The following is a 16,660-nucleotide window of genomic DNA, read 5'->3' as shown; positions in this document are numbered from 1 at the left end:
TCTTATTTGCAGAACAGAAACTGAGGCCTGGGAGGGGACGAAAATGGCCCACGTTGGCACGAGCAGACCAGGTCCCCAGACCCCGAGCCCAGGCGCTCCGTGGCTGCAGGCCTCACGTTCCGTGACGGGCTCGGAAGGCGCCACGAGGAAACCTGGGGTTACGTGGCTGGCCTCTCAGGAAGTCGTGATTTCCTTTTCCAAGCAGAGCCGACCACTTGTTTCTGTCTGAAGCCACTGGCCTGTGTCCCTGAGCACTGCTGCCCGCAGAGGGCGCCATCCGAGTGCGGATGAGAGCGGGAAGCGGTGCAGGAACCCCGGCCCCCAGGCTGGACTCACGCGGCGGCCCTTGACCGGACGCCCTGCGGACCAGCGCGTGGGGCCGGTGGCAGGGGCTTCCGTGTGACCGGAAGGGCTGCAGGGAGACGGTGAGCCAGGGCCACGTGGGTGATTCAGACCCACGCTGAGCCTGGAGCGGGAGGGTGTGGCGCGGGGCCTGCCTCTTGCTGCTTTCCCAGCCTTGGAGCTGTGTTCCTCGTGGCGACGCCCGCCCACCTGCTTCATCTCCCAGAGGAAGCGCTCCCCCACTCGGGTTGTGTGCCGTCTTCCAGGCGAACGTCTGTCTCTCCTGGGCTGTGAACTCCCCGCAGCCAGGGACCAGAGGCTTCACGTCTGTCCTCCCGGCACTGCTGGTGCACACGGGTGGGGCCGACCGTGTCCGCGGAGGAGGGAGTGGCGGGTAGGACGCACGGATGCGCACAGACTCCGCTGGGGCTGGCGAGGCCGGCGGGTTGGCATGTCCACGTGGATTTCTGTCTTTGGTTAGACCGGGAGATGGGCCTGTTTCCTCCCGTTTCTCGGACCAGCAAGGCGTCCCTGGTGCACGGGAGGCAGCCCAGCCACGGGGTCCGCGGGCCCCGCTCAGGACGCCGGGGGCGGCGGGGCGGCGGGCGGTGGGATCCCCGCCCACTCCAGGATGTCTGCGCACAGGGACTCCACGGCGTCCAGCCGCTCGATCTGCACCAGCTTGGTGAGCAGCTCCGGGATGCTGTAGCCGGCCGTGCTGATGCGGTCAAAGAGCTGCAGGCCGTCCGTCATGCCCCCGATCTCGTCCCGCTTGAGCCCGAAGCTCTCGGCCAGGTGGCGCCACGTCTTCACCACGGCCTTCTCCGAGTTGTACGTGGCGCTGAGCATCCGGCTGGTCTTCTCCAGGCAGTCGAACGGCAGCTCCGTGGGGCTGAGGCCTGCGCGACAAAGGGCCACGGTCAGAGATCGGCAGAAGCGCAGCACCTTCGAAAAGGCTTTCTAGACTCTTTTTTAAAACTGTAAAATAAAACACAAATGCAGAAAACCACACAGAATATATGCTTAAGGCGAACAACTCCCGGGACACTGCCAGCCACACGCGAAGCCCCTCCATTCCCCTGACCCAAGCAGCCCTCCAGGACGCCCTCTAGGACATGGTGGGCCATCACCAGCGCCTTTGATACGGGCCACTCATAGTCAGGTGCCCCTGCCGGTATCAGGTCCCTTTATGGGGACCACGGTCACCTTCATGAAAGGTGCTCCAAGGACAGCCTGGCGTGGGTGTCATCTGAGCCAAGTCACTGCCAAGTCAGGGGCCTAGCATTCCTCAGACCCCACTGTACGTCAGACTCGGCCAGAGGCACTTAAAAAAGACGTGTTTCCACTTCTGGAAGATGCAGTAGACACGCTCTTCCCTCTTCCTCCTGGTAGCACAGCTGAAGACCCGGGACACACCCACAAGCACAGACAAAACGCCTGTCAAAAGCCTGCTCTCTCAGCAAGAAGAAAACACTCGGACAGTGACTGCCCTCTTACAGCCAGACACACAGAACAGCCCTGGTCCCACTCCCTCCAAGGCCAGCAAAGCTGAGTGGGAGCCTGGGCGTCCACCCCCAGGAGGCCGTAGCACCAGGTGTGTCGGCAGGGCCAGGTAGGGACAGGGGCTTGCTCCTCACCGGCTGGTAACAAGCCTCCCCGCCCCCGTGGTGTTGGTGGGGACCACTCGGAAGAGCAGATGCCCACCCGCACCCCCACGGGTGTCAGCGAAGGCCGAGTGGGAACCCGTGCATCCACGGCCACCTGGCGGTGACAAGGGGTGCCCCTCCCCCGCCCAGGTGTGTCAGAGGAAGCCAGCTGCACAGAAGCTTCAAGTAAGACCCTGAGTCTCAGAACATCACATAAAACTGTTCAGGTTTCCATAGAAACTCACTCATCATGACCAAGAACCAGGAAGATCTCAAATGAGTGAAAAAAGACGATCAGTAAATGCCGACACTGAGATGACAAGAGATGTTGGGGTACCTGACAGATTTTAGGGAAGCCGCGATAAACGTGCTTCAACAAGTAATTACAAACATGCTGACACTTGAAACAGATGAGAAAAAGTAGAAAGGTTAACAAAAGAAAGTATAAAGAACCAAACGGAGGCTTCCCTGGTGGCGCAGCGGTTGAGAGTCCGCCTGCCGATGCGGGGAGCGTGGGTTCGTGCCCCGGTCCGGGAAGATCCCACATGCCGCAGAGCGGCTGGGCCCGTGAGCCACGGCCGCTGAGACTGCGCGTCCGGAGCCTGTGCTCCGCAACGGGAGAGGCCACAACGGTGAGAGGCCCGCGTACCGCAAAAAAAAAAAAAAGAACCAAGTGGAGATGTTAGAACTGAAAGATGTAATAACCAAGATTAAAAGCTCAGGAGATATGGCAGAATAAAGAGGAAAGAATTAGTGAACTGGATAGCGGAATAGAAATTACCTACCTGAACAAGAGAGAGAAACTGAAAGACCCAAGAGCCAAACCCAGCCAGACGGCCGGAGAGGGTCCCCGGGAATAAGTGCCCCCGGCCCTCCGCTTACCTTCCACGATGCCACACACGTTGGCATACACGTCCAGTATTTTCTTCCTTCGACTCTGAATCTACGAAAAAAGGTGAGTATTAAGTTTTAGAAAGCGAGAAAACGGCAGCAAAGCACCTAATTCTCCACCTCAGTGTTGGCGGGCAGCCACCTTCCCGATTTCCCATCAGAAACGCTGAACCGCGGCCTGGCAGGAACGGCTGTCAGATTCGCAGAAGGAAGCCTCTGCCCTGGGTCACCCAGCTCCGGCGCCCTCCGTGCTCACAGGGCCTTCTTGGGCTCCACTGGACATTCAGACTCAAAGACGACCAGAGGCCACGTCTGGCCTCGGTCTGTATGGCAGGACGGACCTGGGGGCCCCAGCCTGCAGGGGGGTTCCTGCAGGCACGGAGCCGTTTGGCGCTTTCCAGAGCGGGCGGCTCGGGGTGCACACGTGGCCCTCGGAGCCACCATCTCTTGGGACGACCCCACAGGCCCCCTCCAAGGGTCGCTGAGCTGGGCAGCCAGGGCACATCCTTGTCAGGAGTGACCCCGAGGCTGCACCTCGGCCCCCGCGGCGCCCGGCCGTTCTCTGGGCGGCAGGCGCGTGTGTCTTGTCTGGGTGGGTATATTCCAGTATGTTTACAAAGGATGTGCTGTCCTGTGCTGTTCCAAGCCATTTAAACTTTCTCCTCTTGGTTTGTTATTTTTGCTTTTCTTCTGTAAAGCTGCATAGTAAGGGAACTAACTTTTCTGCCCTTAATGCCTCCTTTTGAACCTGCCTCCTGGCGGGGCTCGTGGGAGGAACCCCCGGACTCAGCAGCGCCTGTTCAGTGGAAGGCGGTGTGTTTGGGGGCTGGGCATGGGCCTCACCCCGGCCGCCTTGGTGGCGGTGGACGGCTTCTCCCTGGCCAGGTGGACCAGTGACAGCAGGCACAGCTCTGAGGGGCCCTGCCCGTCGGGGGACAGCTCCTCGTCGCTGTCCAGGCTCCGGTTCAGCAGCTGCTCCTCCTCCGATGAGGCGTTGTTTTCACTACGGAGACAGGATTAGGGTTAAAGGCGCCCGGGCTGGCTGGCCTCACCCGCTGCCCCAGCAGTGGAGACTGTGGGGACTCTGGGCACCGGCAGCTGTCCCCGCTGTGCCGAGCGGCTCTGGGCACGGGCCTTGAGACGGAGAGACACCGCTCTGGGGCCTCCCCACCTCCTGGCCGTCCACACCCAAGTCTCCACCGAGCAGACGGGGTCCCGGGCCAGCGCCGCACCCTGCAGATGCCTGGAGTTACTGGAAACAAAGCCGAACACAGCCTGCGCCCGGGGACCCCTCATGGGGGGCAGGGGGGCTCACGTCACCCCCCTGCCCCCGCCCAGGCCGCGGCCCTAGTCACGCTCTCGAAATCACTCCACGCAGACGAAGAACCACATTCTTCCTCATAGGCACCCTGCTCGCCTCCTGTGGTTTGGCTGAAGATTGATTTAAAAACAAAAGAGCCCTGTGTCCTAGCAAGTGGATCACGGAAGCGAAGCCCCGCCACGGCGCCACGTGGAGGGGCAGGACACGGAGCCCGGCGGGGGCGGCGGGGCGGCCTAGCGCCCCTTCCCGCTCGCACCCCCGAGGGCCCGCCACACCGTGGGCTGCTGTGCCCGACTCACCTCTTGGCCGACTTCGCCGGAGCTGCCGTCAGCTTCTCGAACTCATCCTGCTCGGAGAACATCACCACGCTGTCTGTGGAGGCGGGAGCAGGTCGGGGAGGCGTCAGCGTCCGGCCTCCCCGGAGGGGCGCGCGCGCCCGGCCCTCAGCCCACGCCCTCCCGGGCGCCCGGCCCAGGGGCTGCCCCCCACCTGGGGCCGCTTTCTTCTCCTCCTCCTGGCTCACGGGGGCTTCCGGGCTCTTCACGGGGGCGCTGGGGCAGCAAGCTGTGGGTACAGAGGGCGTGGGCGACCGGCTCGCGTCGGGGGGGAGCGGTGGGGGGGGGCGGGCGCGGGGCACGGGGGCGGCACCTGGGGCGTGAGGCCTGGCCTTCAGGATGTAGAACATGATGATGAGGACGAGGGCGACGGCCATGGTGAAGATGGTGGACATGGCGATAACCAGGGCCGTGGCCAGGTGTCCTTGGCCCAAGAGCTCTGCTGCGGTCGGGAGAGAAGGCCGTGACTCGGGGCTCGGGCCACCCTGCGAGGCCGCGGCCCCGGTGAGCAGTGGCCCTGCCGCTGACCCTCCAGGGGACCCTCGGGATCCAAAACGCTGGCTTCGTCTGAGAACCAAGCGCTAAAAGTCCGCTCCGGCCGTCACGTCGGGACCGCCCGTCCAGCCCCCTTGGTGGCCAGCGGCGGCGGATGCCCCGGTTGCTCCCGGGTGTTTGCTCTCGGTTCTACTTCTTTGGGGACCCAGCAGGTGGGTGTGGAGAGAAGGGGGCCCACGAGCTAAACTGTCCTGAAGACAGTTCAATCCAAGATTTTTCCCAGCAAGAGCCAGGGTGGAAGCGTCGCCTCCGAGGGCCGAGACGTGATCCCTGGTGGGGCTCCAGCTTCTCCTGCAGCCTCGGGCTCCGCGTGCCCAGGGCCCAGGCAGAGGCGTGCCCAGGCTGCCACGCACCTCCTCTGCTCGTCTCCCCAAAAAGGGGAGACCAGTCCTAATTCTCTGAGGGAACCAAGCAGGACCCGCTCTCCCGAAGCAGGATCCAGGTACCCAGGCCCCCGGCCCCCGGCCCCCAGAGGGAGGCCGGCCCCTCTTTGTTAAAAGGCACTAGAGCCGGTAGCCAGGCGCTGCCCCTCCGGGTGGGGTGCATCTGGGTGGTCCTCGTGTTTTCCTTTCCTCTGTGCTGGTGCCACCTCCGTCCTGGAGGAAGTGAGGTCCAGAACTTCAGCTAAGTTCCTGCCTCAGTGCTCCGTGTGAATGCAGGGGTCAGGTTGGTGGGCCGCGCGCCCTGGGATTCTGAGACGTGGGCCCGGAACGTGCTTCCCAACCGGGCAGCACGGGAACAAGCCCCAGTCTTGCTCCGAGAGACACCAAGGCCAGGGTCCTGCAGCCCCCCAGCCTTGAGGACTTGGGGGTGAAGCACAGTTACTGGAAAAAAGTATTAAAGTGTCGGGTGGGCAGGTTCATTTGAAAGCCAGCAAGGCTCCCCTGAGTCAGGCCCAAAGCCCAGGGGGCTGGCCTCCCCTCCAGCTCCCTGCTGCGTACACCTGGGTCACCAGCGTGGTCCAAGGGGCCCGGCACCCGTGGAGGGATTGGCTCCCCTCCTTGCAGAGAAAGTTGCTAACTTCCAGCAGCCAGGGCCTGAGCGCGACTGACACGCGAGGGGAGTGATCCGAGGTGGGGAAGGTCCCGTCTGATGACCCTCCTGTCCCCCCTCACTCTCGGCCACCCCTTGGGGCCGGCACCCTCGCCACCTTACCTTTGTGGACGAGCTGGGACGGGGACAGGGTGCTACTGCCGGGCGTGCGCAGGAAGCTGGCAGGGACTCCCGAGACAGCTCCCACACCTGTGGGGACGGCGGTGACAATGGGTCCCTCGAAAGGACCCGGCTGCCCCAGCCTTGGAGATGGAGCACAGGCTGCGGGCTGAGCGCCCCCGGCCCCAGGGATCCAGAATTCTCATGAGGAAGGGGCTGGGCCGGGGCCCCTTCACCTCTTAGAGCTCATGACAACCCTACAGAGTGCCCGGACCTCGCCGGTGGTGTTGCTCCCTACGTGGGACACACGGGTTCACAGCTGCTCAGTCCGAGGGATTCAGACTCGGTCTCCACGAGCACCCGTGGGGAGGACAGAAGCAGGTGTGTGTGCGCGTGTTTGGGGGGAGACACCTGAGGGATTCCTTCCATTGCATCGAACAGGGACGTTCTTGTAATACTTTTTCTAGTTATAAAACGAATACAGGCTCATGATTTAACATCTGGAAAATATCAGAACCCAAGAAAGAAGGGAGAGGATCACCCACAGCCTCACGGTCTAAAGTTGACATTTTGATTATTTCCCTCTAGAATTTTCCTCTGATAACGTTTTTGAAACAGTTGTGACCGAACGGCTTAAGAACAGAGATGAGGTTTCCTTCCCTCAAAACTGTGAAGCACAAACTTGGCTCCTTCGTGAGCGGCGTCGCAGCGTCTGGTTCTGGGGTCGGCTGAGCCAGCAGCGGTTTGTCCTGTTAAACCACCTGGACGGTAGAACCTCCTTAGGTCCGACTGAGCTCTGTGGTTCGTGAAGAGGATCGTGTTTTAATACGTTTCCTCCTGTCTGGCTTCTGTCTCTCCGGGTCCGGGGTCATTCGCGGCTCGGGTTTGCCTGAGTGAGGACAGGTGCGCGGGGCCCCCGTGTCCACAGACGGCCGTCCTGGCCCTGCAGGACCTGGGCAGCTCTGGAGGTGGGCGGGTGGAGAGGGTGGAGGCTGGGCAGGACAGGCAGTGGGGGAGTGGCCCCGAGTGACCGCACTTCTGTTTGTTTGGAGACCCTCGCGGGGGGGGAGGGGGGAGGACACGTGGTCCCCACAGCCCGACCGGGCCGCTGTCCCCCTGGGCGGCCTCCCTCATCCGTAAAACACTGCCGGCTGCTCAGGTGTCCCAGGACCAGAGGTGCCTCCGCTGGCGATTTCGGCTCCTGCAGCCCAGGGCCTTCACCCCTATGAGCTGCCGACCTTTGCCCTTTGCCCTCTGCCCACGGCGGGGCAGCCCCTTCCCCACGCCAGGCTCGCGCCCGCGATCCCCGCCACTGCCAATGCTGGCCCTCGGGTGGGTCCCAGCTCTCCCGCTGAGAGGGGCGCGGGAGGCCGCGGTGGGTCTTTGCATCCTCTCCCAGGTGGGCTCCTGAGTGCGTCCAGGGCCTAGAGGGACGTCCCTCGGCCTTTCCCCCACCCACCAACGTCCGACACATCTCATGACTGAAGCGAGATTTAACCGGCATTGATTTCGCCATCTCTCCTGGGGTGGGGGGCAGCGTCAAGCACCGCCCGATTTCCTTTCAAAAGCAAACAGGTTGCTGGGAACCAGGCCATCTGTCTAAGGGGCTTGAGGCAGCTGGAGCCGCATCTCAGGAAGACAAATCCCCGTGGGCTCTGCGTGTGGGTGTTTGTCGTCTCCGTCTGTTCCTGTCCCTCTCTGCTGGGCTTGCCCATGCGGCTGGTGACGGGCTTGGGGACACAGACGCGCCCAGGCCTGTGGTTTAGAGAGAGACAACCAGAGCTGCTGGCGGCTGGACTGACGAGATGCCTCTGCCCCCCGACGGGAGGGGCTGGCACACAGTGACCACATCCCCTGCCCCGCAGGTGCCCCGCCCCCGCCGGGTGGCAGCTGGGCCTCTGCCCTGATTCATGACACCCCCAGGGGCCTCCAGCTGGTGTCACCTGCACAGCCCTGGGATCCTCGCTGATCTCCAGTGGATCAGACGGACTGTTCTGGGCACACTGAGGGGTGGGGAGGCTGCGTGGCCGGTGGGCATCTCTGTGGGCGGGCGCCCTCGGGACAGCGCCACCGGGACCCTGCACAGCCGAGTCTCTGAGTCCCCGTCCCAGGCTCTGCTCTGGTCCCACGAGGACTGACTCGGCACCAGCACCAGTATTTGGTGCCGAGAGGTTTCTGTCCATCCAGCACGTGCCTCCCGGGCTGGCTCCTGAGACGAGAATGTTCCTCGGGGTTGGGTGGTCGGCGGGTCCGTCCCTCCACCCACAAGGGAGCAAAGAGGAGGCGTCTTGTAACCGGGGTGAGGCGAGGCAGGAGACCCCAGAGGAAAGCAGGCGGGTCTGGGTCCAGGTCCAGGTCTGCGCGGCCCTCCGCTGGGTGGGGGTCGTGCTCTGGGGACTGAGCACCGAGCACGTGGCTTAATGTGGCCGCACCGCCACGCCGGGGTTGGGGGGCGCGGGCGACCGGAGTTTCTGCGGCCCTTGGTCTATTAATCCACAAGCTGTGGATACTCCGGCTTGTATCAGAGTCCGGCTGGGATCCTCCATGTAGGGCACAGTTTGGATTTTTAGGGACGATTTATGGACTCGTACGGCTTCACGGGGCGGCCCCGGTGCAGAGGCTGGGGCAGCGGCGGAGCACCAGGGCCTGGCTGCTCTCGGGGGACGCAGCTTGGACCCCACGGGAGCTGCGACAGGAGCAGGCGACGGGTGTGCACCCTCCCGGCTGAGAAGCTCTGCCTTAAGAAACAGCTGGAATCCTGCCGCTGGGGCCAAGGCTTCACCTTCGCGCAGCAGCACTGCTGGGCAGAGAGCTGGCCCTGGACCGGGCGCTTCGGGCGCCTTTGTCCCTACCATGCTGGACGGGGGTCGGGGTGTCCCCCTGACAGACGAGGAAACTGGGGCACAAAGTCAAGGACCTTTCCAGGAGTGGAAACTCATTGCGAGGCTCCGCCGTGCAGAGAGGCCTCTTTCTTCAAGGGCGGGCGCTGCACGCAGGGAGGGGGCACACCCAGGGCTCGGCCTGCAGGACAGCTTCCCGCGGCCTGGCCTGGCTGGGCTGCTCCAGCACTGAGACGTGGGGCCTGTGTCACACGCTGCCCTGGGGTCCGTGCCATGCTCTTTGACGTGGTCTGTAGGGTCCACTGTCCAGCAACCTGGGGTGTCAAGGGGCTGGCTTCACGGGGGTCCAGCCCAGGCGATTACATCCAACCAAAGGCTGGAGGCAAGGGGCTCTGGGCTCCCGACCGGTGGGACCCAGGCATCCAGCCGGCGACTCCGGGGACCTGACCAACTCCTGGCTTTCCCGTGATGGGGCTGCTGGCAGCCCCATGAGTTGGTCACTGTCAGCCTTTCTGGCCCTGTCTGCTGACCCCTGAGCAGAAGCCCCAGATAAAAGGTCAGCGCAGAGGAAGGTGCAGACCCCAGAGGTGGAGCCCACCCTGGAGACCCCCTACCCAGCAGGCTCCACGCCCCACGTAAGCCCACAGAGCCTCTTGGCTGCATCTCCCCATTTCCCAGAGGGACAAACAGAGGTCAGGTGACTTTCAAGGTTGCACAGCAGGACTCCGGGTCCCCTGACTCTCAGCTTCCCTTCCTTGCTGGCCTCCTTCAGGGCTGGATCCTGCGAACCCACTGGGGGCCGCTCTTGAGATAAGCAGTTAATCACGGGCTGGGGGCCAGGGGTTACGCGCTCATTGTCGAAGTCTGCTGGATTCGGGGACTCTGCTATCTTTCCCCGTGTGATGGGTCTCGTGTTGGAGGAGAGGAGGGGCTGCTTCCCGGGCTGAGAGCTCTCTGGCTTCGGGGTGGCTAGTGGGGTCCCCCCCAGACGAGGACACAGGCCCCGTGAGCTTTCAGATGAAGGCCCATGGGGAAGAGCTGCACAAATCCCAGGTTCCACAGCAAAGAGCTTTTTCTCAGCAGGTGGGGGAGTGTCTGCCGTCTTCCCAGACAGGACTTCATCCCAAAGGCCCCTGGGATTGACCCGTTTAGATTCCCAGCAGAAGCCACAGAAGTGGCAGCCCAGGCCTCTGGCCCTCCTCTAATTTGTGAATTAATTAGCATCTGGCTGGGTGGGAAAGCTCAGCTTTAAAGCCGTGCAAACTGTCCTTGCCAGGTTCATCTACTTAAGGACTCTGGACGGGAGGGAACGCCCTCCCACTGCCCAAGGCATCTCCTCCAGCCGATCCCAAGGGCAGGAGCCCTCCTCCCCTTCCTCCTGGTGCTTTCAGGAGGCAGGCCCTTGTTCTAGTCTCCCTGACAAGATGTTGTGAGAAAGCGGGTTGGGCAGGGCCCCAGCTCTCTGGAATGGGAGCGGGGCCGCACGCAGCCCAGGACCAGACCCCCACTTCCCTCCCGGCCGTCCCGTCGTCCATCCGTCCACCTGTCCCACCTTGTTCGTGTCTCTCCCGACCACAGACCTGAGAGGCCACACACCGCCTTCTCTGAAGCAGATTACTGGCCCTTCCTCATAAATGGACACCCAAGAACGTCAAACCAAAATTAGAGCAGGAAGGAAGCAGCCCGAGGTGAGATTCTAAACTTGAGAGACTGTTTACGGCACGTGCGTTGTGATCAATCCTCATATTCCCTTGGCCTTGTCTGGTTTATAAAACACACGTGAGAACTCACAACTGCTGAGCCCTTTGCAGCGTTCAACAAAACACCTCGGCATTGTGGGTGTTTGCAGAGATCGTGAGAGATGGATGGTCCACGTTACGGATGAGAAAACTGAGGCTCACAGAGGTCCTGCACTGGTGCTGACCTGCATCTGACTCGTGGTTCTGCCACTGCAACCCTGCCCCGCCCCATGGACCTGCAGCCTGCCGCCGGCGCGCAGATCATCTCTGTGCTCTCACGGTCACGAGCCAGGGTGGGAAGCTCCCGTGTAACGCGAGGTATTGGAGCTGAGCTGGGACCACTGCCGGGGCGCAGACACTCACATTCCTTGGTGTTGGGGGGCGCCAGCAGGCAGGAGTAGCAGACCATGCCGTAGATGTTCCGAGGCCTGTTCTCCAACATGTAGTAGCTGCGGGGCGGAGAGAAGACAAAGCAGACAGGTGAGCAGGCGTGAGCACGGAGCGTGCTGAGCACTCGGCATGCCCGCCACCAAAGCCGGACACAGGGGAGGGCGGGCAGGCCCCTCGGGCACAGCCTGCAGCCTGGCGGCGTTACGGGCAGGGGTGTCTAGGTGAGACCCTCCCCAACCCTGGCCCTCCTCCATCTTCCTGGCACACAGGCCCCTGCTGGGGAGGCTGTCGGAGCTGTGCCCCAGCCTGACAAGGCTCCTGGGCCCAGCGGGGTGATGAGCTGAAGGCCCAGTGAGAAGCAGGTTCTCAGGGTTTCTAGCATGTTCCTCCAGGAGCTGTCAGGGGCCTCCTCTTAACTGGGCCTGCATTCAACCCATCGCTGGTCTCCAGCACCTGCTGCGCACCAAAATTTTCAGAAACGTTTTTCTCTTCGGGGCTCACTCGGCCTGTCCTGGGCGGGACGGGGGGGTGAGGATGCAGCTCAGCTGCTTCATTTCCCTCCACCCGAAGCTGGCTGTTCCCTTAGGGCCCCGCGGCCCTCTGTCTCTGTGTAAAGGTCAGACTGCCTACACTCTGGTCTACACTGTGACCTTCCCCAGTTCTATTTTCTGTTTGCTCCTGTTCTTCAAGGGCTGATTAAGGTGAGGGGCCCAAGACAAGACTCAATTCATACGGGGCCTCTGGAATCTTCCTCCGAGTTGACGGGGTGTAGCTTCTCCCCAAGGACTTCCTCCGCTCGGGGCTCCTAGGCTAGCGGACGCTCCCTTGCCCTCCCCCCGTGCTGGCGGGCAGAAGCCACCATGAACTTCACCCCATCCTCCCTCTGTCCTAGGAGTCCCGGCAGGGAGTGGCCGCGGCCAGCGGGAGCTTGTCATGGGGAAGCAGTGAAATCCAGCCTCTCTGTGTGCTTTGTTCCCCGGCCTCCTGCACAGCCTTTCTCACAGGAAAGCCCGTGGACGGCTCCTTGTACAGCCAGGGCCTGGCCTCCCGCTGACACACAGCGCCTGCCAAACCACAGGCAGGGACACGGCCACACAGACCCCAGGATGCACTCGCAGGGCTGAGCTGGGTCGGAGCGGCCCGGGCGAGCCTCCACCCACCGCTTCCTGCCCTGCGAAGTGGAATCATGGGAGGAGCCCATCCAGATCATGAATGTGCAGGTGACTCCGAGGTCGGACCTGAGCTCCACACCTGTCTCCATCCACGTGTTAGGTGTCCTGGTCTGGACACTAGGACCGCCTCGAATTCCACACACCCCTCCTCCATCTCCCCTCCACCTCCTGCAGCCACATCCCAGCAAGAGGCATCACCGCCCTCACGGCTGGCTGGGCAGGCATCCCACACGACCCGGTCTGCAGCTCCGTCACCAGGATCTTCAAGCTGCTCTAAAGGTTTCCTCTGCCTCTGCTCCCGCCCGCTCCCACGACTCCCCTGCCTGGTCCCGGCTCTGTCTCTTCCCCAAGCGGCCGGGTTCCTTGTTCTGGACGCAGCCCGACAGCACCCTACGCGACCGCGAAGTCCGCAGGGGACCTGCAGCGGCACCAAGTGAAGACTTGCCATCCCTGCCCCCTGCCCATCCCCACAGCCTTGCCTGCACCTTCCGCTTGGCCACAGGGACCACAGCCCCACGGCCCCTTGTACTTTGTCTTGAGCATCTGCCTCAGACAGCCCTGTCCTCTTCTTGGCCCCCGTCCCCCGCCACTAAGGAGGGTCCTTCCTGGACCCCTAGACGACTGGGCATACCTGCCCTCACCGATCTTCCACTGCTAAGAGAGGAACAAAGTTCTCCTCTTTGTCTCACTACTACCCACCTGGTGGGCTCTCAAGTCAGAGGTTTACGAAAGTAAGTACAGGAGCTGCTACGCTAGGTTGTGCCTGTCAGATCCGATTCTCACATCCGGAAGCTCTCAAAGTAAGCTGAGGTTTTGCAAAGAGCATTATTTTCTTCCCGAGGTGAGCAAGGCCAGGTGTGCAAGCTTTTCCTCGGCACAGCTGTAGTTAATCCTTGAAACTGCGTTTCTCTCGTGAATTATGTGTCTGCACCAATAAAAACCAGTCAAGGCAAAGACCTAGGAAGTGTATGTTACGAGGGACTGATTCCAGCCACCTAAGGTCAAGGTCCTACTGAAGTTCTCTTGTTCGGGCAGTGTCTGCACAAAGTCCTCAGCAATGCTTGTGTCACTGGTGGGAAAACCTCAATTCTACTTCTTCCGATATGTTCGTTTTGGTGGGCACAGGGCAACACGATAACCTCCACAACTAAATGAAAGGCTGGCAGCTATAGAACTTCTATTCTTATCAAACTTTCTAAAGGAACAGCCTACTATCCTCCCTGGGTGTAGCTACCTGTTTTTTTGCACATTGAGAAATACTGTTCCCCTGCTTCCTGTACCCGTTTGACAAGTATGTTTGGATCGTACTCTGTCAGGGATGGGGATGCGGGCCTATCAGGCAGATACGTGGCCGTGCAGGTCTGCAGCTCAGGAGGCGGGTCTGAACCGAAGGCCAAAAGCTGCAGAGACTCGGGGTGGGGATGGTCACCAGCAGGGGGATGGCGGAGGAAATAGATGCTTCCCAGCATACATTTGAACTAAGGTTAATTTCTGCAAGCTTAAAATACCTCCCTCATCTTAAAGAGTTTTTCACTTTCAATCTGTCTCTGACTTGGAGGGTCTTTGTGCACTTCCCTTTTTTTATAGACTAACGTCCACTGCTCTTGTTTGCACACAGTCTTCTTATTTTCTATCTCCTCTTAATTCAATACAGTGATTCCAGGTGGGAGGGGCGGGCGGATAACAAGTGACAAGCCGGCTGCGAAATATTGTTCACACTGCTGCTGCTATGACCACCGCCATCATCACCTCCATCATCACCATGACCACTGCCATCATCAGCGTGTCCATCAACATCACCTGCTTCACCGCCACGACCACTGCCATCACCTCCATCATCACTTCTATCACCTTCGTCATTACCATGACCACCGCCATCATCACTGTGTCCGTCAACACCACCTCCATCACCACCATGACCGCCACCCTGACCTCCATCCCTTCTATCACCTCCTTCATCACCTGCATCACCACCACCTGCATCACCACCATGACCTCTACCACTGTCACCACCACCAGTGGCCTTCACCACTGCTCTCAGTCTTTATCTGCAGCCCTTGTGAGCACAGGTTGTGTGACCACCAGAGGGAGGTAGTCACTGGGTGTCAGGGTTGTACTTTCCTTCTCCCAAGAGGAACTTACTACTGTCTTGTCTAAGAAGGAAGACTGTCTTTTAGGCTAATTGTGCTTTCACTTTGCTTTTTTGGGAAGACTTTTGACACATAACAGAACTGTGGTGGAATTACAGGCACCATATGTCTCAAATATTTCTATTAGTAGCTTTTTACACTAAGTTTTTTCCAGAATACTAAAAATACCAAAAATAATACATTGGTATGGAATCTTGGTTTTCTTTCCTCCAGAGCATTCCACGTGTTGTCTCATTGAAAGTATTCAACAGATCTCCTTGATTTGAGAGCTCAGAGGTGCTATGATGACGATGTCCACTTAGGGACACACACGCGGAGCCTGGGTGGGCGGCCCATCCCGGGGAAGGTGGAGGGAGGGACCCCAACCCTGGACATGTGCGCCCTGCTGATCCGCAGGCCTGGCTGCCTGCCGTGGGACCCGGGGCGGCAGAGGAGGTGGGGCGGGGCGGCCCTGAGCTCACCCGGGCAGGCAGGGCCCACACTCGGCGTCGTGCTCCGTGTCCCCCGGCGTCAGCACCGTGGCCCGGAAGAAGCCCTCGCAGTCCTTGTGGCGCCGGCAGATCTGGTAGCCGCCCTTGGAGAACTTCTCCGCGGGGCAGGGGACGCAGCCGTAGTCCTCGTCTCTGGTGCCGTAGCCGCAGGACTGGCCGGGGACGGGGACACAGGTGAGTCAGCGGCCGCGCCCGCCATGACCCGATGTTGGTCCCTCTGAGCCCTCCTGCCCCGCGGCGCCCGGCCCCATGCTGCCGCTCCCGCCGGGTCCCGGATAAACTCAAGCCGGTGGAGCTGCAGGCCTGGGCGCCCGACTCTCGGGGCTGCGCGAGGACCCCAAATACCGCAGCCGCGTTGGGGCTCCCGGACCTGAGATCACGGCGTGGAGCTCGTCCGGAGGAGGAGAGGCCGCGTCCAGGCCGCCAGCCACGCGGGGCAGGACACCGCCCCCTCCCCCGCGCCTGCGCTTCTTACACTTCCGGGGCGGGCGCGGCGCGGGGTCTTACCAGGTAGGGCTCCTCCCCCGGCCCGCACGGGGGACACTCGTGGCACAGGCCCGCGGTCTGGTTGTAGAACTCGTTCTCGCCGCAGGTGGCGTCCTCCGCTCCGGCCCAGCATGCCAGGGACGCCTGCCTCGAGGAAGGGTCTCCTTTGGCCTCCACGCGCCCTGGGAGACGCCCCCAACTCGGGGTCGGCTTCCGGAGGTTGTGGCGGAAGGACCTGGCGGGGCCCTGCGGCCCCCGGCGCTGATTTGGCGACTTCGGTAATGACCAGGCAGCCCCCGCCCTGCTGTCCTAGGCTCCATCCCAAACGCTCCACCCCAGGAGCTCCCCCGACTCCCCTCCCCACGGCCCTCGACTCCTGGGGAGCCCGGGGGCTTGGCTTCCCCCGCTCCGTGGCTGCAGGAGCGCAGAGCACGCGGCCGGCGAGGGAGCTCCGAGCAGCGGCCACCTCGGGGCCCGGGGCCAGTCGGGGCTTTGCTGGCGCCTTGGAGAGCGCAGTGAAGGGGGTGTGTGATCGCCCGTGTCGCTGCCACACAAACAGGCCGAGAAGGACACTGCTGGTGAAGGGCACGGCCGGGTGGAGCTCCCACTGGAACCTACCCAGGTGCCCTGGCCACTTACCACCAGGATGGGCAGCCAGGCCATCCGTGTGCCGCCGCTCCTGTGGGCCATTCTCTCCCGAGGGGTCACCTGAAAGACACACTTCATCTGTGCGGGGGCTGCAGGCGAGGGCTGCTCCGGGACCCCGGCCCCGCCCAGCCCCACCTTCACTGCCCCCGGGTCTGAGGGCCTCCCGGCAGGCACAGCAGGAATGAATACGCCCTAAAAGAAAAGGCAGGTTTTAAGCTGAGCCCCAGGCCCCTTGGACGGCCTCCACCCACGGCCCCCGTAGCATCGTGCCCTCCCGGGGAAAGAGCTCCAGAGACGAAGGACCAGAGCCCACTGAGGGCCGATGCACAAGCCCAGGGTAATGGCCACTCTCCTGCTCGGAGGGTCTGAAGAAGCAGGTCCCGATCCCCCAGCCGCGGGGGCGCCCTGAGAGAGGTCAGAACCCAGACCACCCATTGCCCCCGCCTCCTGCCTCCCCTGCCCGATGTGAGTTTCCTCCCTGGCACCCGTTGGAGCCATTCAG

At 62.0% G+C, this 16,660-nt stretch overlaps 1 protein-coding gene across 1 annotated transcript; it reads right to left on the bottom strand.

Annotated features, from left to right (window-relative positions):
- Positions 1-247: 247 nt before the first annotated feature.
- On the bottom strand, positions 248-16,200 carry EDAR (ectodysplasin A receptor). The gene is made up of 11 exons (XM_067703992.1): positions 16,150-16,200; positions 15,532-15,654; positions 14,995-15,176; positions 11,185-11,270; positions 6,246-6,332; positions 4,849-4,974; positions 4,690-4,764; positions 4,500-4,572; positions 3,723-3,882; positions 2,871-2,931; positions 248-1,241 (listed from the first exon to the last, which is right to left on the bottom strand). The coding sequence occupies exons 1-11, from the start codon at positions 16,198-16,200 to the stop codon at positions 919-921; spliced, it is 1,347 nt and encodes a 448-aa protein (XP_067560093.1). The 3' UTR covers positions 248-918.
- Positions 16,201-16,660: the final 460 nt, after the last annotated feature.

Source organism: Pseudorca crassidens, chromosome 14 (assembly GCF_039906515.1).
Source record: "Pseudorca crassidens isolate mPseCra1 chromosome 14, mPseCra1.hap1, whole genome shotgun sequence".
Classification (NCBI taxonomy): Eukaryota; Metazoa; Chordata; class Mammalia; order Artiodactyla; family Delphinidae; genus Pseudorca; species Pseudorca crassidens.
Note: the sequence above shows the minus strand (reverse complement) of the source record. Positions and strands in the feature narration are given on the sequence as shown.